This window comes from Cynocephalus volans, chromosome 2, assembly GCF_027409185.1.
Source record: "Cynocephalus volans isolate mCynVol1 chromosome 2, mCynVol1.pri, whole genome shotgun sequence".
NCBI lineage: Eukaryota > Metazoa > Chordata > Mammalia > Dermoptera > Cynocephalidae > Cynocephalus > Cynocephalus volans.
The window spans coordinates 221,022,471-221,047,655 of NC_084461.1; the positions used below are offsets into that span (position 1 = coordinate 221,022,471).

General features: G+C 38.9%; 1 protein-coding gene across 1 annotated transcript in view; it reads left to right on the forward strand.

Moving 5' to 3' along the window:
- The window catches only part of LANCL2 (LanC like glutathione S-transferase 2), a 50,089-nt gene that overhangs the window by 3,487 nt on the left and 21,417 nt on the right, over positions 1-25,185 (forward strand). Inside the window, exons 2-5 of the mRNA XM_063087438.1 lie at positions 15,502-15,619; positions 19,049-19,256; positions 20,122-20,269; positions 21,308-21,454. Coding sequence (XP_062943508.1) covers positions 15,502-15,619; positions 19,049-19,256; positions 20,122-20,269; positions 21,308-21,454 — 621 coding nt within the window. The remainder of the gene's footprint in view (positions 1-15,501; positions 15,620-19,048; positions 19,257-20,121; positions 20,270-21,307; positions 21,455-25,185) is intronic.

Sequence of the window (25,185 nt, forward strand, 5' to 3'; positions counted from 1 at the left end):
CCATGTGTTGACAGAGGCAGAGATTGGAATGATGGCTCTACCAGACAAGGAATGCCGAGGATTACCAGCCAACACTGGAAGCTAGAAGAGGCAAGGAAAGATTCTGCACCTGTAGGTGTCAGAAGGAGCACATGGCCCTGCTGACACTGATTTGGGGCTTGTAGCCTTCAGACTGTGATACAGTACATTTCTCTTGTTTTAAGACACCCACTTTGTGGTACTTTATGGCAGCCCTAGGAAACTAATACTAATACAGAGGATGACTTGTTAATTTGTAAATTAAGCATTGTGTAGTTTCAGTTTCTTACTAAGTATTCTTTAAGTAATTTACCTGATCTTATTTTAGGTTAGCTACATATATGTGTGGTGTAATCAATCAATAAAATTCACCCCCAATTCTAAAACTGCTCAAGTCTGCTTGTCTGAGTCATATTTCTATAGGTAGGCTTTTATGACATTTTTTATAATATTGGTCCTAATATTATGAAAAGCAGTGAGCCAATGAAGCAAACATTCTTAGTTTCCTATCTCACAGCCGTTTCATCCTTTCCTTTTTCTTGACATTGTTATGGCTGCAGACTTAAGGGGAACACTGAGCCCAGCTCCAGAAGCTGAATTAATACAAACCACTGGTTCTCAAAGTGTGATTCTTTGAGCAACAGCATCACCTTTATCTTGTGTATCAACAGGGTCCAATCAGAAAATGGAAACCACACAGAATTTGATAGGAAAAGTTTAATAAAAAGAATTATTCTCTGTAATGATATTGGAATAACAATTGATTGCCTCAGAAGAAGTAAAGAGAACTCTAAAGAATATAGGAATAGCAGATGTAAGGAGCAGCCCCACCTCAAGGGCTGAGAGGGCACTCAAGAAAAAGGCCTCTGTTATTAGCTGTTTGTTGCAGTGTAATGAATTACCCCCAGACTTAGCAACTTTGTAAGCACTTGTCTCACACACCATCTGAAGATCAGAAATCTAGTGCAGGTTCTTGGCAATCATGGCTCAGGGACTCTCACGAAGCCGAAGCCGCAGTCATTAAAAGGCTCAACTAGGGCAGGAGAATCTGCTGCCAAGCCCATGCACGTGGTTGTTGGCAGGCCTCACTAGCTATTGGCTGGATGCTTGTTTTGCACCATATGGGCCTTTCTATAGGGCTGCCTCATGACATAGCCACCGGCTCTCCCCAGACTAAGTGACCAAAGAGAGAAAGTGTACAAGAGCACCCAAAAATAGAAGCTGTGGTCATTTTATAATGCAATCTCAAAAGTGACATACCATTACTTCTGCCATATTCTATTCATTACAAGCAAGGCAGTAAGTCCAGCCTGCACTCGAGCAGAGAGATTACCCAAGAGCATAAATGTTAAGAGCATACATTTAGAGCCCTGCAGCCAGGCTGACATCTTGAACTTGTCAGGGAGGGTGTTGCTATAGCTCACTGGCTGGCAGAGAAATTCCTGTGATACCATACCAGTGGAACTTGTTGGAAATGTACCTCTAGAACCAGGCAGTGAGCATTCAAGTTAGGCAAATGAATGTATCATCATCTCTCATAGTTACCCGTTTGTTTTTGAGGCAAGAACAGCTGAAATCTACTTATTTAGCATGAATCCCATATACAGAACAATTCCATTACCTGTAGTCCTCATGTTGTGCGTTAGATGTCTAGATTTGTTCATCCTACGTATCTGCTACTTTGTGTCCTCTGAACAACACCTCCCTATTTGTTCTCCCCCACCTCCACCTCTGGTAACCAGTGCTTTTGTTCTCTATCTCTGCATATTTGAATTTGAATTTTTTTTTAATAATTCCACATGTAAGTGAGATCATGCAATATTTTTCGTTATCTGTCAGGCTTATTTCACTTAGCATAGTATCCCTCCAGGCTCATCCATGTTGTGACAAATGGCAAGATCTTGTTCTTTTTTAGGGCTGAATAATATTCCATTGTACATATTTACCACAGTTTCTTTATCCATTCACACATGGAGGAACACTTAGGTTTCCATATCTTGGCTATTGTGTGAATAATGCTGCAGTGAACATGGAAGTACAGATATTTTTACAAAGTGGTGACTTCATTTCCTTTGGTTATATGCCCAGAAGAGGGATTGATTGCTGGGATATATGGTAGAAACCTCCATACTGTTTTCAACAGTGGATGTACCAGTCTACCTTCCTACAAGCAGTGTGCAAGAGTTCCTATTTCCCCGCACACTTGCCAACATTTGTTTTGATCATAACCATCCTAATGGATGTGAAGTGGTATGTCATGGTGGCTTTGATTTTCATTTCCCTGGTGATTAATGATGTTGAGCACCCTTTCATATACCTGTTGGCTGTTTTTATGACTTCTTTGGGGAAATGTCTATTTAGGTCTTTAGCCCACTTTTTAATTGGGTTATTTGTTTTTCCACTATTGAATTGTATGAGTTCTTTATGAATTTTAGGTATTAACCCCTTATCAGACATATGGTTTGCAAATGTTTTTCCCAGTCCACAGGCTGCTGTCCCTTTTTGTTGACTGTTTCCTTTGCTGTGTAGGAGCTTTTCAGTTTGATGTAGTCTCATTTGTTTATTTTTGCTTTTGTGTCCTGAGCTTTTGGTGTAATATTCAAAAGATCATTGCTAAGGACAGTGTCCAGGAGTTTTTCCCCTGTGTTCTCTTCTAGGAGTTTTATAGTTTCTGGTCAATCTGAAGGATTTAAAAGTTTCTCTACAGAGAAATAAAATCAGGAAAACTTTACTTGGTAGCTATAACTTGGCATAATTGTGAGCTATTGGAAATGCTTAATTTTCTAATTATTTAATTTTGAATGTTTTTGTTTAAAAGAGGATTCTCTTTTGCCTCAAAATTTTTTTGACATCATAATACGTTACGGAAACATAAGGAAATGTGCACTTCTCAATTGCTGAGAGAAATATAATTCTTTTTCTATTTATTCAAAATGAACTGAAGTAGTTTGCGTGTTGCATGGGGGGTGGGGGAAGGATATACTCTGTGTACTTTCTCAGGTGAGATATGTGGACCAAAATCATCAACATTCCCCAAAAGACTCTTAGAAATGCAGATTCCATCCAGACCCAGTGAACCATAATCTGCTTTTTAACAAGATCCCCAGGCCAAGGGACTTCTGCTGATGGTGGTGAGGATAAGTAATAGCAAAGCCACTTGGAGATGTGGAGGTTGGGAATTCTGCCCACAATTCTGCCGGCTCATGCTGTTCACATTCTGGCCTCAACAGAATTGCAAATTGCCGTATATTGTGACAGGAGTCTTCAGATTCAGATGGTTATGCTTGAAACCTCAAACAGGATCTCTGAACATGTAATCCGTGATTACCAAAGTCATACTGTAATTCATTTTTGTTTTTCTTCCCACTTTACTCTTTGAGAACAGAATTTTTGTTAAATATGCTTTAGTTGTTATTATTTTTAAATATCATCACCACTTGATATTGAGCTAGGAACATGGTACTCAGTAGTGTCTGTTCAACGAATGATTAAATGTAATGGGAAAAAAAGTTTATTGTTTTACTAGAACCATTTTTACATATTAATGGCATAATTTTACTTTTTAAAAATCTCTATTCTGTATCTAGAATGTTATGTAGACATTGTCAACATCTTGGTCTTCTAGATGTTACTCTATAAGCTAATGTAAGACAAGGACCATGAAATATACTTTGTGGAGGTCCTGGGTGAGGGAGTGTACTCTGAAGGCACAGCTAGCAGCCTGCTAGGGCTAGAATAGGTTCTGAGCAAACTTTGCTTGAATAGAATTGAATACAAGTTTCCTTTTCAGAAAATGTTCCTCTCTCCTCCATAGATTTTAGTTAATACCAAGCAGCAATTGTTTAATCGAAATAAACTTAACTTTTCAAGGAGAGCTTTCCATAATTAAACATGGTTTAACCTCAAAATTCCACTGTCTCCCTGGGCTCCTTATCATTCCTTTAACTGTAATTATGTATGTTTTGAGCCTTTGTGTGCAACTTATTAATATACCATGACTTAGCAGTTTGTCTTGGCTTTTTATTGCAATTATAAACTTCCTTGTGGTTAGAATATATATCCCCTAGAGAGTATACACAGGAGATTATCAATGAATATTTGTGATAAACATCAAAATTGGACTGAGGTGTGTGCTTAGGATACATAATCTATAATATTTTCTATAATATTTTTGAGTTTGAAAGAAAAACAGAAACAGAGCTGATTGTGTAATCTATGCTTGTTTTTTTAGCAAATTGAGCTCTTTTCAAACATTTAAGCAAATAGCATTTTCTTGATTCAGATTCAGTTTAGGTAAGGACCTGTTTAGTGAAAATAGGATTAGTGAAAGTGGATGTTTCCAACTACCGTCTAATTCTTTACTGTCAAAAGATACAGCTGCCCCCACCCCCCAATTTCAATAAGTAACTCTGAGGTAAGGATTGGGATACTTTTGTTTTATACTTTTTTGTTTGCAGAATGGAATGTTTGAAAACCAAGCCCATACCCTTCATGTATATAAACCATCACAGAGCATTTTACTTACAAATGATCGTTAGCCTAGGAGATCTGAGATTATGAAATGTTCTTTCTCCAGTCCATACCCCCACCAGCCTGCCTCAGGGAGCACATATCTGATAGCAACCTTAGTGAATTCCTCAATACCTTCTGCAAGAGCAAATCAAAGATTGTTTTCCAAGATGTACCATTTTCCTTGTAGCTCCAGGCTGCAGACATGTCTGCAGTCTTCATGTATCAGTCTACGTGTACATATACATTTTCCTGAATGTACCATGTTGTATATTACTAGCCAGGCATTTATCGTGCAGAATCATAATTATTTTTATGTTTGTCTCATTAGACCAGGAACTTGGCAGGGGCGAGGTGGTGTCAGCATGGAACCAATCTTATTCTACTTTTTGTCCTGTGGAGCTAGGGCTAGGGTCTGAGGCTCACAGACCCCTCAAGCCCATTCACAAACCCTTCACATGCAGGTCTATGAGCTAGGTAACTGGCACAAAGGTCCTTGGAGCCTTGGCTGAAGTAGGAATAGTCTTTGTTCAGCACACACAACACTATGAGCTAGGCAGTGCGAAGAGAAACTCAAAAACTCAACTGCTACCAGCAAAGTCCAAAGAAAAACTGAAACTGAGCAGCTGTTAGCAGAGTAAACGTGCTCTACTGTTAGATGCAAGCTCTCTGCCCTGCTGCCAGCCTGCTTCACAAACTGCAGAACACACAATAGCTACAAAACTAAAAAGATAGCATTGGTGCACATGCACACTAACTCCACCCACACAACTTGTTTACAGGAAATGTGCTGCTGACTCCCCAGCTAGACCTGAGCTGAGGGAGCCTGACTAAATTATCTTATTTTCCCCACAATCCACCCCTTCAGAGTCCCTCCCCGTACAATCTCCACGTTAAAAATCTTCCAGGATGTTCCCTTAGGGAGGATAAATGACCCTTTTATTTATGCAACCTATTGTCTGTTTGGTATGCCTTAAGGCTTGTCCTTAAGGCTGTCCTGTAGTTCTGTCCTTTCTGTGTCCTTTAGTCACACATGTCCAGTTAGTAGTCATCACTGGTGTGATTTTCCATGGGAATCTTGTAGTCATACTGATGTGAAGTGCAGTGCATATTCAGTAGGTGATCACACCAACGTATGTATATGCCCAGTCAACTCTGGTGCAGTGTCTGCAGCCAGAACACTGGGCAAAAAGACAGAAAGGTTATTGGTACCGATACGGGAAGTTCTCGCCCCTCTGGTAAGATATATGCCAGTTTGCCATCCTGAGAAAGAATGGTTGCAGGAATAGGTATCTTACTTGGTTTGGGGCCCCACAAGGCCATACAAACAGAAGACTAGTAACTCTCTGACTTTGGCAGTGGTGCCACAAGATTCACCTGCCACCATGTCGGGGGCACTCTCACACGAGTTATCTGCCCATCAGGGGCACCCATCTGCTCATCAGGCGCACATCTGCTCATCAGGAGCATTCTTTCTCAGGTTTACACAGCACCCGGCAAGCCATCAACCACCCGGTCTTGCAGCCAGCATTGCTGCATTCTCCAATGTAGCCACCCAGCCACATCAGCTGCTGGAGCTCTCTCCAGCCATCTTACCTTAGCCAGTGCATCAGCTTCATCATTGCCAACTCAACATGAGACCTCTGGTCCTCACCTGCCCCCAAAAGACAAGCATCTTGTCCTGCTCCCTATTCAAAATTGAACATTTCATCTGCCTCCTTGGGAGCAACCAAAAAGTCCTTTAAATCCACTGAGCATACCTTGCTACCTGTTTCTGGACGTTTAATAAAATGCTGTCCAGGGCATAATTGCTTCCACAAGACAAACAGAACTGCATTTGGCTGCTGGTCAGTTTTCTTCCTATCAACCCCTGCTGCAAGCAAGTCAAGCCACATCTGTTTTACGGCAAGTCTTGCTTGGTCCCTTTGGGATAAAATCCCGAGTATTTCTTGGGGGTTTGGTCTTAGCCACCTTTCAGAACCCTTTTGCTTGTCTCCTCTCCTCTTCTTCACCCAGGCTGGCTATTGTGGTCATTACCTCATGTATAGGGCGACCAATGTATGGGGCCAGTATGGCCATCAGTGACCCAAAGGACGTTGACAGTGCATTCTGCAGCACTATGTCTCTCACGCTGCCTGTAAAATTTTCATCGTCTGGACCACGAGTGTTCACATTAAACATGGACTGCCGCATCCCCAGCTCTCGAATTATTTGAACTAACTCAGCATACATTTACCATTTACTGACAATCTTGGGCAGTTCTCTAGCATTTGCTCACACGATTCGGGCAGCTGCACTCACCCATTCCATTAAGGAGTGATTACATGGCCCTTGTGGATACCTGCGGCTATTCTGCAGCCTCTGCCTCAGAGATGGGTGCATGGTGATGAAGGCCAATTTTTCCATCTCCTCACAAGAGCACATCACACTATCCACCCCTAGGTCACATAACTACAACAGCCAAGCCACCGGGGGCTCCCCCTGTTTCTACCGAAACTGTCTCCCCAAGTCAACTAACTCAACCTGGGTATATGGGACATAGGTGGTAAATTGGGTCACCTGTGGATTGCCCACTGGTTGTCCACCTGGTCCCATAGGCTGCTAGCATTTCATTTTCTGCTGCATGGCAGGTCATGCCTAGGGATGCACGGTCTCCCCCAACTCACCACTGGGTTTGTCGTCTTCCCTGGTGTGAGAGGCTGGAGTGGCCAGTCGCTGCATGTCATCCTCCAGGACATTCATCCATGCTTTCAACAACTCTGCTTTCTGCTTTGTATCTTCCAGTTGCTGCACATCATTCTCCAGGATAATTGTCTGTGCTTCGAACAACTCTGCTTTCTTCTTCAGCTCTTGATCAGTTTGCAGCAGAGTAATCAGCAGCCAGGCTCTGGTCAGCAGAAAAGTGGCCACTGGGCACCACATGCTCAAAGACAGCCACATTTCCTCCCCCCCCCCCCCCCCCCCCCCCGCCAAGGGGCTTTCCGCTTCAGTGCCTGGTCTATGCTGCCTTGCATTACCGTGAACAGCAACCAGATCCTAGTCAACAGGAAAGTGGCCACGGTGCACAGCATGTTCAAAAGTAGCCACATTTCCTCCTCCTCCAAGGGCTTCTTGGCTCCTGTACCTGCTCAGAATCCTGCACCAACTATACCAATTGTGGTGCAATCCTGCTGACTACACCAATTGTGGAGCTAGAGCTAGGGTCTGAAGCTCACCCCTAGAGCTCATTCATAAACCCTTTACAACGCAGGTCTATGAGCTAGGTAACTGGCACAAAGGTCCTTGGAGCCTTGGCTGAAGTAGGAATAGTCTTTGTTCAGCACACACAACACTATGAGCTAGGCAGTGCGAAGAGAAACTCAAAAACTCAACTGCTACCAGCAAAGTCCGAAGAAAAAACTGAAACTGAGCAGCTGCCAGCAGAGTAAATGTGCTCTGTTGTTAGATGCAAGCTCTCTGCCCTGCTGCCAGCCTGCTTCACAAACTGCAGAACACACAATAGCTACAAAACTAAAAAGATACATTGGTGCACATGTGCGCTAACTCTACCCACACAACTTGTTTACAAGAAATGTGCTGTTGACCCCTCAGCCAGACCTGAGCCGAGGGAGCCTGACTAAATTATCCTATTTTCCCCACATGTCCCAATAACAGTTCCTGACATATGGAAAGCATTGATTATTTGTTTTTCAGAAGAATAATAAAATAACCTTAGACTCAAAATTTGCTAATGTTCTATATTTTCTTTTTTTTCTTACCTGTTTCATGGGTATCTGAAAGTTACAGAAATGTATATAATGCTGGGTATTTTATCATATATTAAGTTATTAATATACCTTTTATATTATGCTTGCTAAGCTTTATGGCAGGATAAGGAAAATTTGAGTTTTTATCTTCAGGAACAGTTTTTAGAGTATTGATCCATTCTAATCACCTATATTTGTAAAATTGTAAAAACTTGTAAAATCAACTTTTTATTTTTTCAATACGCAATACCAAACAAAGCTTATGAACATGCTGAGCTGAATCCTCCCCTTGGCTAAAATCTAGAGTCCAGGCAAAGAGGTACAGAAAATGTGTATACGTTCTAGGAAACAACAAATTAGGAAGTAAATTATTCCTTTTGTGAAATACATGGAAAAAAATATCATGGCTAAAGAGGGATTTCAAGAACGTAACTAGGGTAGTTTGTATGCTTAATTATCACCTAGTGTCTGTCAGTCTCTCTCTTTCTTCCCCTCTCTTCCCCTCCACCTGCTCTCCTCCCTCTGCATCCCCCTGGGAGAAAAGTGCTCCCGTCTAAATTCTAAGATTTATTACTATGAAAAACTCTGTGAGGAAGAGAAATCAATCTTGCCATAAACATGCATCATGCATCACTTGCAATAATAGGTACAGTGATACCTTACAAGGACTTTTACAATGGTTGATTGACATCCACCTCAGTATATTTTTGCTTTATAATGTATTTGGGCATCCTTGTTTGGGAAAATTGCCTACCATATAGAAAATGAGCAGTTTCTTTCTGATTGCAATGTAATTGCTAAAAATCCATCTCAGAGTCAGAGATGAAATCTCCAAAGTTCTTTAACTACTCTGGCCCTTTCTGTGCTCTCTGGCAGGTATGCATTTATATTCATATGGTGTGATTGAGTGAAGGCTGTAAGTCTTGAAGATCTAAAGGTAAAGTGTGCAGATAGACTCAAGAAAAAACTTTCACACTAAGCAGAGCATGTGAGCCCAGGAACTTTGGAATTAGACAGGCTAGTCAGGGTTCCAAGAGCTCAGTTTCTTATTGTTACATGACCTTGAGTAGTCCTCAGGTTTTTCACCTAAAAAACAGAATCACTTGGTAATGTAAAGATTAATTGAAATATCACATAAGGCACTTAGTGCCAGGCACGTAATAAGTGCTGGATAATTGTTAGTTATCTTTATAATACCAGTATTAAATGAGATGAACCAGTTAAAATTTCTCCTGGTTAGTAATCTCCATAAAATGCAAATAGGATTATAGTGTAATAAATTTTCTTTGTTTACAAGACTGTGGTTCCAGTATAAGCAACTTACAAGTCTCTTTTATGAGAGGTACTTAGAAAAAGAGAAATCAGAAAAAGTACCTTAAAGCAAAGGACAGAGAAATGGTTTTTTCAGTGAAATTTTGGAAAATATTAAAGGGAGTTGGAGTAAGTAATTATAAGCCTTAAAAATATAATCCAGCAACATTTATGAGGCATGAAGAGTGAATAGCATTTGCTTTGGACTGAGGTTGTCATGACAGAGCTAAGACTGCATGGAATGTGTGTTAGGCCTGCATTCAGCTACAATAAGGAGAAAACTCAACCTACAAGTACGGTAGTCCCCCCTTGTCCTTGGTTTTGCCTTCTGTGGTTTCAGTGACCCACAGTCAACCACAGTCTGAAAATATTAAATGGAAAATTCCAGAAATAAACAATTCATAAGTTTTAAATTTTGCACTTTTCTGAGTAGTATAACGAAATTTCTCACCATCCTCCTTTGGATGTGAATCATCCCTTTGTGCAACATATCCACGCTGTATTTGCTACCTGCCCATTATTGCATAGGAGAAAACATAGGGCTTGTTGCTGTTTGAGGTTTCAGGCATCCATTGGAGGTCTTAGAATGTATCCCCGTGGATAAGGGGGGATTGCTGTATCTTAATCAGATTATTTTCCCTATATAACAGGAAGTGTAGAGGTAGATGGCTGTTGGTGTTGATTAGCTCCGACAAGTTCAGGGCCAGAATTTCAGCAACTATTTTGGTCTTTCTCTCTTGTTTGTTCTGTTGTAGTACAAGATGGCTGATGTAGCCCCAGACACTATATCCAAGTTTTTAGCAGAGGGGAAGGAGAGAAAAGGGGCGTGCCAACTGTGTCTCTTTTATCAAGAAAAATAAGAACCTTCCAAGATCTCCTGGATGACTTGAACTTAGGTCTCACTGGTCAGAACTGTGTCACACAGCCAGCATTGTTCATAAGGGAGTCTGGGAAAGCAAGCAGCTCTTCTAGGGCTGGATGCATTGCTGCTCTGAATATAATCAGAATTCTGAGAGCAAAAAAGAAGGGTGTGAGGAATAGATAAAACTTCCTACTCTCTTACAGGTTCTGCAACACCAGGTGTTAAAGAGGTATTACTCCAGTGTTTTCCTTCTCATGTAAATTATTTTGTATCTCTTTGATTACAGTAAAAACCAAAGGGCAAGACTCAGGAGGCTTAAATTACTAACTTGGAGTCAAAAGTTATTAAGCAGTTGGATGGAGAATCAGACAATTATTCTTTTGGGCACATTCATTAACAGCAGCAAAGTAAAATACATTTGTAAGCACATCATCAAAACTGTAGGGAATAAGTCCAGAAAGCATTGCTAGTAAGCAAAGATTGGGAGAATGAAACTGTTTGTATAGTACCTGCTGCATCACCTGAGATGGGTGGAATATCATTGATACTGCATTCATTAGTGTGCTATCTTTATCATTTTATTTAAGTAAGCACATTTGCTGTGTTTTAGTCACTTAATAGAATCCATTGTCTAGCCTGCCCATTATAATCTTGGGCAAATAAATACATATAATGTTAAGGGGGAAAATCATATCAATACCCATATTATAACAGAAATATATACTTGCAGATATGCCCATTTAAGTTCTCTTTGGCATAATTGGTGATCTTAAAATGGATATACCCATCTCTGAATGCCCAGCTGTTACTTACAATGGCTTAAAAATGTGGGCAGGGATGGAGGTTTTAAAAGTATTAAGTGCAACTGAGTACACAAGAAGGTGCATATACTGGAAATATTTTTTAACTTAAAAAGTAATTTTAATGGACGTTTACTTCCAGTAATGATGGGCCCTACTGGAGGACTTCCTGTAGAAAATGACTGTAGAACTTGTGTATAATATAAAAAGCCACTACTCAAAATCACTGGAGAATGAGCAGACCAGAGTGTAGTTGCTTTTTGGTATTATATCCCAGTTCTACAGTATATGGTTGTGTATAGAATTGCATGATGTCCAAGTTCTGTAGAATGTGATTGGGGGAGGGTCCTGTGAAGGAAGTCCCCATCTCCATATCTTTTATCCTGGAGCTAAGTGCCATTTGCATGGTGCACACAGTGGCAGTAGGGGGACTAGAGGACTGGGTACCTGTGGCTTTTAAAGACAATGGGGAAGAGAGATGAGCCAGAGAAAGGATCCTCAAATATTACGTAAATGTATATCTAACCAAATTTTGAACTGTGCATGCCTCGAACAGACTCAAAGAAGCTCAGCTAAAGACAGCATGTCTAAACTGAGATCAGAGCTGCTGCCCAAGAAACAATTTGCAATTCAATACAAGCAAGGTAGCAGTCTACAAATTAGAATTCCAGATTCAGTACAAAATTACTGATATATGAAGAACCAAGAAAATAGTATACGGGAGAAAAATAATTTTCTCTGTACCCTTAAGAGTTCTTAGCTGGACAGACCCCTGTACAAAAGACAGATTAACAAAAGAAAAACAAGTTTAGTAACATGTATATTTCTTGGAAAATAGCCAGGAAACGAATAAAACTCGAAGAGATGGTTTAGAAATCTGTCTTGTAAGGCCTCTTCAACAAAGAACAGTAACACTTTTAGAAAACTGGCAAGACAATGGAAAAGGACTTTGAGCTTCTATGTGTGGGTATCCTGGAAAGGCAAATAAATGGGAGTTTGTTATGTGGATTCCTCTGATGCTTTCTTTGGCTGATTCAGGTGTAGAGTTGTCTTCACTGGTTGAGAGGGGAGGACAGACACCTTTGTAAATCTATGCTCTGCTTCTAAGCAAATGGGGGAGGGCAGGAAGCTTTCCTTGTATCTGCTTCTCCTCAGTTGCCCACAGCTCAAAATAGCCCTTATGTCAAAAAGGCAATGTTATGGGGTGCCATAATCTATTCTCCTGCAACAGAAACGTGTTCAATAGAAAAGAAAATTAGCTGGGTTCAACCCTGAAATGAAACCAGATAGTGAAACTAGCAGACAGGGGTTTTAAAGTGACTACTATAGCTGTCCTCCATGAAGTAAAACAAAATATGCTTTTAATGAATGAAAAAATAGGAACTCGCAGCAGAGAAATAGAAACCGTAAAAATAAGAATCTTACGAATATTCTAGAACTGATAAATATATCTGAAGTTAAGTCACTGGAATTTGATCATCACATATTGTACATAGGTATTGATATTCAATTCTGTACCCCACAGATATGTATAATCAGTTATGTCTCAATAAAAAAATAGTCACTGGATAGACTTAGCAGGTGAATGGAGATGACAGAGGAAAGAGTGAATGAACTTGAAAATAGATCAATAGAAATTATCCAATGTGAAAAACAGAAAAAAGATTGAAGGGAATAAAAGAGTTACAGGGTTTTAGGGACCTGTTAGATTATAGTTGTCAACCTGCAAAAAAAAATCCCAAGGCACTGAGAACATATCAAAAAAAATTATTTTAGCCAATATGTGTGACCGTGGCATAGGAAAATACCACCAAGTGGCCTTGGGAAGTGCTTTCCAAAGGGTTAGCTGGACTTCAGTATTTTGACAGTCACAGAAAAGTGAAGAACAAAGGAGAGAAAAGGGGACAGCCCCTTCATCAGCGCATCAGGTCTCCTGTTGGTTACACAGCGTCACATAGGTTAGTGATTTGTTCTCCGTTGCATCCTAGGTATGGATGTATGAGTGAGGATCATGAGATACATTTTCAGCATCCCTCATTAATACTTCTTTAGGCATTGGAAAGCCTGGTGGCAGGTTAAAAGTACTTTTCTGGCAACAGTTCCAGAATGTGTGGACATGGCTGTTGCCCCATTCAAGATTCCCCAGGGCCATCAGGAATTTAGCTGATCTCAGTTAGAGCAGATTTCTGGTTTAACATTATCAAACTATCCAACATATGTGTAACTGGAATCATAGAAGGAGAGCAGAGGAAGAATGAAGCAGAAAAAAAATATTTGAAGAAATAATGGTTAAGAACTTTACAAAGTCAATGAAAAACAAATTTATAGATACAAAATGCCCAACAAATACCAAGCAGAATGAACACAAAGAAGCCCAAATCAAGGTGAAGATAAAGAGCAACCACTAAAATATAATGCAAAGAAATATAGCTAAAAGCTTGGCAGGAGAGTTAAAATGCCCTTTTTAAATATATTCAAATACTCCAAAAATGTGGTGGGAGAGGCAAGAAAGAACAGAGGAACAGAGAAAACAAGGAGAAAACAGCAAAGTGGTAGATTCAGTACCAACTCTATCAATAGTTGCATTTAAAATCAGTGAACTAAATACTCCAAGTAAGACTACCAGAATGAATTAACAAAAAATAAACAAAACATACCTACCCACGTGCTGTACGGGAGACACACTTTAAACATAAAGACAGAGGTAGAAAGTGAGCACACGACAGACCAGGCTCAGCAGACATCAGACAACTGAGGGGACTTCATTCGTCCCATGTGGGATAGATTCTATGACAGGAAGATAAAGAATTTTGTCCTTGGTGTATGCAAGTGGTTTTTGGATCAGGGATTTCTTGTTATTTACCTGTCAGCAAATAAGCAGTGGGTGGTTCTCTGTGTCCTAGCCCTTACGTGGAGGTGGGGGTGGTGTGAAGTCAAGGTCACCCGTTCCACATACACAACATCTGTATTGTAGACAAGGAGGGAAGGAAGAAAAATAAGCTATCTGTGCTTTTTGTAAAGGGAAAGAAGCAGTTGTCACCCTTCCCCTTCTGAAAGAGTCTCACGGGAAACATCCTACTCTAACCCTTTGGAAGGTGCGTAAATCTCTGCCTGGAACAGATAAGCCCGTTGTCTTCAGTTTATATGTCAGAAGTGTCTCTCTGTTCTAAGGCCTCATCTCCTTTTGAAATGTAAACATCTACCTCCAGGGTTAAGTAAGCCTCCCTGGAGTTCTTACTGTGTATAGTGTAAATTAATTCCTCAGGTTTACTTTTAGTCCAGAATTCCAAATTTCAGTTAGATTTGCACTGAAAGCCCTAATTGTGCAGAACATAAAAGCATTTTGTCTACAGTCCCACAGAGGGACGTTTCATTATGAAAATGAGTCAGTTTGTCAGGAAGACATAACAGTCCTGAGTTAGTCTGTGCCTCGTAACAGAACTTCAAAATACACAAGAGCACCAAAAAAAAGAAAATTAAAGGGAGAAATAAACAATTTTACAATCATAGTCGGAGATTTTTAATACCCCTCAGCAATTGATATAGCAACTAGATTTTTAAAAATGAGCAAAGGCAGAAATGATCTTAACAACACTATCAACTATATATTTAAGAATACTGCAAATTTCTTTTGGGATAGACTACCAGCAATGAGTAAGAATACCTGTTTTCTTTGCTCTAAGCAGCTATGGGGCTTAATATTTTTAAAAAATTTTATTCTTTGTTAATCTGTTAGGAAAACCATGGTATTTGTTTTTATTTGCATTTCATTAATCACTAAGTGATTGAATATTTTTACATATGGTTATCATTTGATTTTTATATGAAATACAATAATAATTTTGGGTCTATTTCTGTATCGTTGTGTTCTTTTTTTGATTTATAATATCTTATGTTACAAATATTTACCCTTTGTCATTAACCTTTAAACTATCTTATGTTCTTTATTGAATTAAAACATGCAGTCAGATCTATCTTTTTTTTTCTTTTCTGGTTTTTCTCTTCAGTTTCTGCAAATTATTTTCATGATTCTACTTATGAGTTTTAGTATATATTAGTTTTAGTATATATTAGAGATAATATAGGACATTATCTCATTGCAAAACTAAACTTATAAAGGCCAAGGCAGACTTCAACCGTGGAACACTGAGATGGGCCAGGTGAAATAACTTCTGTCTGTATGCAGTTAAAGTATATATTACAGCCTTGTCCTATTCTTGTGCAATTAAAAGTTGTCTCTTCGTTTGGTTCTCAGATCATCCATGATTTCATAAAGCGGATCCAAACCAAAATCAAAGATCTTCTACAGCAGATGGAAGAAGGGCTGAAGACAGCTGATCCCCATGACTGCTCAGCTTACACTGGTTGGACGGGTAAGAATATGGAAGTAATGCTGGAGGAAGGGTCTGGGGGGCCCAATAGTTGGCCTCAACCCACCATATCCTCTTACCAGGTTCGTGACTCCACCATGGAAAGAATTCAAGAGCAGAGTCACAGTAAAAAGTGAGAACAGATTTAATATGATGAATAAGAGATACCAATTTCACAGAGAGAGTGCAACCTAGCTCTAGAGACTGAGCAGGGCCCACTCCAAGTTTAATACAAATGTAAGAAATGCACACTTCAGTACAGAGTGCAGGCTGGCTCAAGAGAGTGAGCAGCCATCTGCTAAAAATGAGCTTCATACAAAGTAAAGCATACACACCTCAGCCAGCAAAGTGCAGGCTGGCTCTAGGAAAGTGAGCAACAGCCCCACCTTCTGCCAGGATTCAGCTTTTACAGTTTTGCTGTCTAATGATTATTCAATTAAGGGGTGGTTCCCAGTTATGTAACATTAGTCTTGCACATGTGCGGTTGGTCTCTTCTTGGAGTATGTTCATTGTCAAATCCTATCACATGCACCAAAAACATTCAAGAATATTCTGTGCTCTTTCATACCCCAAGTGAGAGGTCATTCTGCTAACAGCTAACCCTTCTCTACTGAGCATGCCCAGCCACTTGATTTGCATAAGCCAACCCCTTAGGTCTCAATATCCCTGTGTTGGTGCTGAAAATAGGTCTGACAAGTAACAGTAACTTTCCTCTAGGGCAGGCCTACAGGAAGAGCCTGAAACCTTGGGGAATGGCTTAAAACCCAGAGGTGTGTCCTGCAACCCGAGCCCAGGGAAACTGAGCACTTCCTATCTCAGAAAGAGAAAACACACTAGGAAAATGTTACTATAATGTGGAGAAAACTTGGTAGTACTTTTGACATTAATTTTGTAATTTAATTAAGCAGTAAGTTCACAAAGCAGAATTAAAGGAACTTGGAAAAGAGAATGCCAGCCAGAGCTTATGAAATAAGAATGGACAGAACTAAGAAAAGAATTTGAAGGAAAAGACAAAGTCATTTGAGAAATGAGGACCAAAGTATGAGGGGCTGAAGAAAGAACTGACCCCGAAAAAGAAAGTGTTCTCACTGTCTGCAAAGTTTCAATAAGTATTAGCTGAATAAATGAATGACTAAATCAAACTACTAAGGAAAAAAAAGTTAAAAAAAAAAAAAAGAAAACTAAATAAATTGTAGAGAGACTCCCATTTCCAGTCTAGCATATAAAGAGTTTAGAAGTCGCCACTTCAGCCTAACAGCAAGTAAAAACCTGTACCCACTGAAAAATCAACAATCAATCTCTTCTAAGATGGGTCAGAGAAGGGAGGTGACAGGGCAAATTGCTGCACCAAAAATTGGAGAGACCGACGGGGCATGCACATAGTTACAGATCACGGGACAGAAACCTCTGCAGGAACCAGTGCCCGGGAGGAGAACCTGAACTGCGATTGCAGTGCTACGGGCTCAGTGTGGACAAGTATGAGAGATGAAAACTCCAGGTAAACCCAGTTATGGGAGGGCTCCCCCACTTTTGTGAGTTTTACCTCCAGGAGCCCTAGTAGGTACTCACAGTGAATATCAGAGAAAAGTCCCCTGTGCTTCTTGAAGCGGGAGAGGAAAAGGAACCATTTTGAAATACATCGGAACATTCTGTTCTTAAGGAGGCCTGCCCACAGATGAAACTATTTTACCAGATCCAAACCTGCTGGGGTTTTACCAGGGCCTATCCTACCTGGGGTAAAGGAAATACCTAACTCCAGCTGGCTAGGCCTTCAGCACTGGGGAAGGGAGATGACCAGTTGCAGCTGAGCCCTGTAGCCTGCGAGCCCACCAAAAGTGGGAGATGAGGGACTCTGGCAAAGTCCAAGTCCAGGGGCACAGGCTCACCAAAGACTGAGACCTAACCCTAGCACTGTAGACTGCTTCCCTCTCCCAGCACTTTACCATCACATCCCTAAAGGCCTATTTCCACAGTTCCTTTTAGTGAGCACAACATGTCTGCCCTTCAAAGAATTGTGAAGCATGATGACCTTTTTTTTTTTTTTTTTACTTTACCCATCGTCATTTACTTTAAAATACTTAAGCATTAAATATGTATAACTATAGATTTTTAGGTTCACAAGTTAAGCAGATCAGCATCCTGTTTTTAAAGGTTTCTGAGTCAATCGGAGTACTTATTTGTAAAGCTTTTGTACTGATTATTATGTTTGAAATTTACAGATACTTATCTATGTTTTCTATGTGCTTATATTTTACTTTTTTTCCTTTTTTTTGGCGGCTGGCCAGTTAAATTTTTTGAACACAGAAAACGTGCACTCAAGGAGATGATACGCAATTCACACAAGAAGAGTTTTTTTCAGAGCTTCTGAATATGCTACTTTTACATCTGACTCAACATCTTTAAAGAAATGGGTACTAATAAAAGAAGGACTTCTCAAAAAAAAATTTTTTTAAGGTGTTAAGAATTAGTTTGAAAAAGAAGTGGGATGTCCTGAACAGAAGAATAGGAGAAAGAAGCAGCTAGATATTTAGAGAAATTTAAAAAGCAAAATGAAAAATAGCAAAAGTCAGAATAGGATATTCAGCCTTAAAGAAATGCTTTCCTTGGCCTTTCCACCATCATATCATCTCTGTCACTACTGTTTCTTACAATAAACTTTATGAAGTATATATTTATATTGACTCATTTCTTACTTAGCTGTCATGTTGACTTCCTGAACCCAAGAAAAATACTGTGCATGTTTAAGAAGCCATAGAGGTTATTTTCCAAAGATGTTCAGACAAAGACCCCAATGGTTCATTTGAAGATCTGACTGGGTCTGTCCTTTAATCTAAAATAGGAAGGTTGGGTGGGTGATAAACTATACCCTCCTTACTGGTCACCTTACTCTGCATCATGTGGCTATTCCATAAGAGGTGAGTTAACTCACTGGTTGGTTGGTTAACTGGATAGGATGGTCACCAAAGAAAATTGAAAAATTGTGAAACAGAAATAGGAAGAATTAGGAAAATAGAATTCGGAAGAAGAGGATATAAAATCCAGAAAAGTAATCATTTTATTAGGATCCAAGTTAGCTTAAGATACAAGGGAAAATGAATATAACCTGGAAATGAAAGAAAATTAATTGGGAATGAGTAGGAAATGGTGTATCTTCTCTTGTCAAAGAGTAAGAGGTGTTATTGAATCACTGTGCCAGTGATTACAAAGATATTATGTTTAAGCTTGTTTCATGTTTTTTCCCACCCTGACTTTTCTGTCTTGGTGGGGGTTTTTATTTTTAAGTAATGAATGATGTGTAATTTTTTTGATGTTGCTCCTTTGTAAACATAGGGTTTATGTAGAAGAAGTTATTATGTAATTACAAAATAATGTCCTGAAGGTAAAAAGGAAAGGTAATAATGCTTTTCTTCTGGGGTGGGGGGATTATTCTAGGCATAGCCCTTTTGTACCTGCAGTTGTACCGGGTCACATGTGACCAGACTTATTTGCTGCGGTCCCTGGATTACGTGAAGAGAACGCTTCGGAACCTGAATGGCCGCAGGGTCACCTTCCTCTGTGGAGATGCTGGGCCGCTTGCTGTAGGAGCTGTGATATATCATAAACTCAACAGTGATTCTGAGTCCCGGGAATGCATCACAAAGTGAGTGTTTAAAACTGGAAACCTGTTCTCCAAATACGCAGTTGAAGTTCTTGCTATAGAAAGATATTCAAAAAGGAAATTACTTTTTAATTCATCTTCTGTTGCAAACAGACCTTGCCAAGAAGTGAAGAGGTTTGTATTTTAATATTCAGAATAACAGGGATCAGATGCTTCTCTCTATCCAGGCATGTGTGTACCTTAATTTGGGGGAAATAAACATGTTTCATTGAGTTACTTTAATCATTTTTCTAAGCAATTTTTGGTTGCCTTCAATGCATGGAAATTAGCTTACATGCCATAGATCTACTACAATAACTAAATTAATATTAGGTTTAGCCTTTAGGTAACTGATTAGCTATGTAGTAATGGAACAATTAGGGAATATAAACTCTTATTGGATCTATTGATTTATATTCTTTCTTGAAGAAGCAGAAACCAGGCTCACTCCTCGGGATCTGATAGAGAACCTGACACATGCTAGTCAGTTAATGTTTGCTGAAAAACAGAGTGACTCAAGCTAATTCCCAAGCTTTGAATACATTTCAGTGCCATTTTTATTTAGATTTTAAATCACTTTTTTAAATTCAGGATCTCAAAATGAACTATCTTCTGCTACATACTTTAGAATAGATATAAATGAAAAAATTTTAGCAGAAAGATGTTCTATTCTTCATTTTGACATTTGAGAGAGGAATTAATGAAGTGGGGAAGTTTATTGTTCTCTGGGTTTTGGGGTATTTATTTAAAATTGTAGTTTTAAATTTAAAATGACTATCAGATAATTCCTAAAGTAATAGAATTACTGTTTCATGAAGAGGTATTTTAAACATTCTCTGAGAAAAAAAGAATTTTTCTTGTTGGTTAGACTTTTGCAGCTCCAGAGAACCGTTGTGTGCCAAGATTCAGACCTTCCTGATGAGCTGCTTTATGGACGGGCGGGTTATCTGTATGCCTTACTATACCTAAACACGGAGATTGGTCCAGGCACCGTGTGTGAATCAGCTATTAAAGAGGTATTGTGGGATTACTTATAACTGTGGGCATACACTCATCCTGCCGTGCAAACCTGTCTTGCATAGAGTTATAGTGATTGATTTTTTAAAGCATCACATAAAAATTAAAAAATAGTCCCTGTTTTTCTTTCTGGGAACATTTTTTAATAAATCTATGCTGTTCTTCATCCTTTATTAATGCAGCTGTTTTTACTGGAACCAAATAACAGCAGCTTCCAAAAGTTAGAATGTTGATTTCTCTTCTTGAGATGTCTGCACAAGCAGTCCAGGCAAATGTGGCTGGGGAACCCACTCTCTGTCTTGTCCTGTCCTAGAGTGCACCCTAGCCACATGACCACAGCTAATTTAGCACCACCTCCTGTGGAAGAGGGCAAGAGGAGCTTCCTTTTTAAAGACTCCATCTACAAGTTGCCCACATCCCATTGTCAGAACTTAGTCAAATGACTGTGTCCAGCTGTCTCTAGTGAGAAGGCCAGCTGCCCAGCTAGAACCTGGAGGACCTTACAGATAGGATGAGAGGAGAAAGGGTAGGATAAAACAATTTGTGTCTTTGTCACATGTCATTCCAGACATGTTTTTCTTTTGATCTAACCAAAATCCATCATGCCATAACCAGGTCTCATTTTATTAGCCTTTCAGTAATAAAGCCAGTTCCCCCAGCCTTTCCTGGAAAATCTACTTGCCCATCTTTTGCAGAAAACCTTGTAACTACAAAGCAACTAAGAAGTCTAGAACAGATTTTATAGAAGTTTTTCTAGATTTTAGTGAACTTGTCATGCAAAGAACTTTTGATTTCTTCGTTTGACTTAAATGGCATTATCTTCTGATTTCTCTCTGCCTGCATTTATTAATTTATAAAATAAAAATAACTATGTTAGCTACTAACTGCTTAAAGATTTTTAGATTAAGTAATTTCTCTCTCTCTGTTTATATATGTATATATATTTATATATATATAATATAAACATGTATTAGTGTTAATTAGACAGAACAAGATGTATGTAAGTTTTTTAGATTCATGTTGTCTCATCTCTGTAGGTAGTCAATGCTATTATTGAATCTGGTAAGACTCTGTCAAGGGAAGAGAGAAAAACTGAGCGCTGCCCCCTGTTATATCAGTGGCACAGGAAGCAGTATGTCGGAGCAGCCCACGGCATGGCTGGAATCTACTACATGTTAATGCAGGTAAGTGAGAATACCCTGAAATACCCATGCAGTGACCATCTTACAACATGATAGGTCAAATATTGGATGGGAAGTGAAATTCTTAGTATAAACCAGCCAGACTGAATTGAAATAAGGATCTTACTTTGAATCACAGATACTTAAAATCTGCCTCATGAACCCTAAGCAGTGGGTTCCTAAAAGTACATTCTGTGTGTGGTTTTCAGCTGTCTGTTGCCCAGACTTTTCTTCTGTTCTTGTTCTCCTGCTGATCGAAGCAGGAGCTCTTTAAATGGAGGAAAACTTTCAGGGAGAAAAAAGCACCTCAAGAATCCAGACTGAGGCAGAGACTTTGTCATATTCAGATACCCTCAACTTGCTATTGGTTATGTTCTAAATTTTTAACAAGTTTATTGCTGTGATAATGATCTTGTCTCTTGGTCGTTATCTAGTATCAGTAACACCTACTTAATTAGGTACTGACTCTCTTGTCAAGCCAGCAGAGACCGCACCCCAACCATCGCTTCAACCTTAGCTTCCAGCCTTCCCTGCTGGGTACATAGTCTCCTTTAAAAAAAAATTTTTTTTTTCTTCGTTCTACAAAATCTACAAAATCACAAAGCTGGTAAGTCCAGGAGCATGGATTAGAATTTAGATATCTTCAACTGAAAAACCAATATATTCTTCTTAAAAATTTTTTTACTTCCAATTCCTTTTTTTGTTAACCTACTACACCATGCTACTACTCACAAAAGGAAAATAGGAAATTCATATCTGCACAGGACAAAACCTCCTTTTCTGGTAATTAGTTGTCTTTGTGTATTGCTGTAGAAAGTGAAACATGCAGACATTTGAGGGAAGCATCCAACTTCAAAGCTAGAGAACTAGTAAGTAGGAAAAAGAAATTCAGAAAAAACAGAAGTAATCTAGGATGCAAAAAAAACTTCAAAGAAACTGTAATTAATTAATAATCAGTATCCTCAGGGAAATAGGAGAAGCTGTTACATCCGAGAAATAAACACTTGAGGAACAAGAAAGAGCTCTTGAAAATTAAAAATAGGATGGCTGAATTTTTAAAGAATTTGTGGAAATGGAAATCAAAGATATCTTAGAAAGCAAACAAATCAACAATGGGAGAGGAAAATATAAGAAAATAAAAGGATTAATTCAAGAGATCCAACATCTGACTAACGGGAGATCTAGTAAGAGAGAACACAAAATGGTAGGAAGGAAATTTTAAGAAAAATAATAATAACAGAATATGTTCTAAAACTAAGGGACCTGAGTTGCCATATTGAAAAGACTTACCAAGTACCTGCACAATGAATGGGGAAAACCCAAACAAATACACATGTGCCCATCATTGAGAAAGCCGAAGATGAAGGCATAAAGAGCCAATGCCAAACACTTCAGAGAGGAAAAACAGGTGTGTGCAAAGGTTGAGAGTCAAAGTGGCATTGACTTGGCAACAGTTCCATTGAAGCTAAAAGATAAATGGAAATGCCTTCCCAGTTCTGGGTAGAAGTGATTTCCAACACTGAGTTCTTCCCAGAAGTTTATCAGTTAAATGTGAGGTAGAACAAAGACAATTTTAAACATCCAGTCTCAAAAAATGTGATTCCCCTGCACCCTGGCTCGGGAAGCTATGGGAGTATGGTATCTATCCAAACAGAGGAGTGCACTGAGAGAGAGGAAGACGTCAGATCCAGGAAAAGGGGCCCACTACGAGAGGGAGGGGAATGGGGCCCCCAAGAACCATTGCACAGAGGACCTAGCAAGTAATCGATTAAGGTTGGAGTCAGAGAGTGGAGCAATACCTCCACGGGGAAAAGAAAATCATGGTAGACTTGACTGTGGAAAATCTTATTGAGAGACTTCTTAGGCTTTACAAATCTGTTGATGGGTGAGACAGAGCTTAGGTAGCAGCTCAAAGAAAACAAAGCAGATGGAAACGTGAGAAAGTAACTCCAGGATTTCTAAGTTATAAAAGAATATACTTGTATGTAATTTAGTTTATTTCTTATCTCAGCAACAAGCAGTATTTACATAGTCTTTCCTATAAAGAACACAGTGAATGTGGATGTAACCAAAAAAGGTGATCAGAATCTAATTCTCTGGGAAGATTAGAAGAGGGAAAGTGTCCTCATCTGCCACACAGGGAGGCCCACAAGGGACATCCAAAATTAGTAGTCAGGACATAGTCGTGCATGGATTATTTGGACATATTGAGGTAGTATGAAGAAAAAGCTAAAAAAATAAAAAATAAGGAAAAGCTCAGTTGTGTCCTGGGAAGGACTACTGGCTGTTGTCCTTTGTGATAAGCTCTTTAACATTTTTTGACTTTTTAAACTATGCAGTATCTGTACAAGTATATTTGGAAATATACTTCATGACTTGTGGTTTAAAAAAATCTAGTACATCATCTAAGTGTGTGTCAAGAAAAACACCTAAAGATTTTCTAATAAGTAAATATTTTTTAAAAATATTTAAATAGTTTTACTTTAGTGAAGTTTAAAAACATTGGTGTTCCTTAAAGTATCTCTTCTTCGTGCTTAACAAAATTAACTTTTTATTAAAGAAATGAGGTTTTCGGGCCGGCCCGTGGCTCACTCAGGAGAGTGTGGTGCTGGTAACACCAAGGCCATGGGTTCGGATCCCATATAGAAAATTCACACCTAAATGTATACTTAAAAAAAAAAAAAAAAGTTTTCATTTTATTTTGTAGAAGAAAGTGTTATGTTGTAGATTTTCATTGGCTTTAATAGAATAATGAGAATTTTAAAGCAATATTTCATTTCAAAGCTATAAGTGTAATTTATATCACCTCTGGACGTCTGCTGCTAGAAACAAATGAAAATTAAATCAATGGCTGGAGACTGACTCTCTACCCCAGACGTTACCAGTGATTCAGATCTGTGTGGGCTTCCTCACGTGCCACACTGAAGACGTTTAATTATCCCTCCTTGTTTTTCATGGGAATCTGTACACTAACTTGAGAATTTTTGAATGTTTTCATTTAAGTTCTCTTAAAAAACAGTGCCTCAAAGTTAGTAAATATTTTCCAAATGTGTTTTTTAGTCTTAGTCCTATAGCAAAACTTCGACACAAATTTGATAATAAATTCTAAGAGGGAACATTTAGGAAGGACCTTCAGTGAGAGCTATTACTTACTACTCACAAATTACGGGATGAAGGAATGAAGCACGCGTTTGTCTTTTTTCTCATTTGCTCTTCACAACAGCAGTAGGAGTTAAGTACTGTGATTACCCTGTTTTAGAGAGGAAGAAACTGAGGTAAATCATTTGGCTAAGTGACAAAGCCAGTAAATAGTTTTGGGAGAAGTGGGGCCCTTGACTTTTCAGGAGGCAAGAGCTACGTGGGAGGAAATTAGTATTTAAACAAAGCGAAAGCACAAAACAAAAGCCTTTATAGTCCTAGGCTCACTCCAGGTCCAGTCTAGTCTCCTTCGCTACTCTGTAGCATGGTTTACTTCAAGTCAATGGTCCTGATTTATCAGAGAAAAGATAAAATATGTTTAATACATTATAATACTAATATATTTTAGAAAGATTTCAAAAAGAGTTGAAACAATAAAAGGTTTACCTAAGTCTTAAATAACCAGATAATTGAATTAATTCTAATTTTATATTCTCCTCAGTATTCCAGGTAATTGACACTTTATTAGCCATGATACAATGGTTTAAAAAAAAATTTCAGAAAAAATAGATTAACTTTTATTTTTGTTTGTTTAA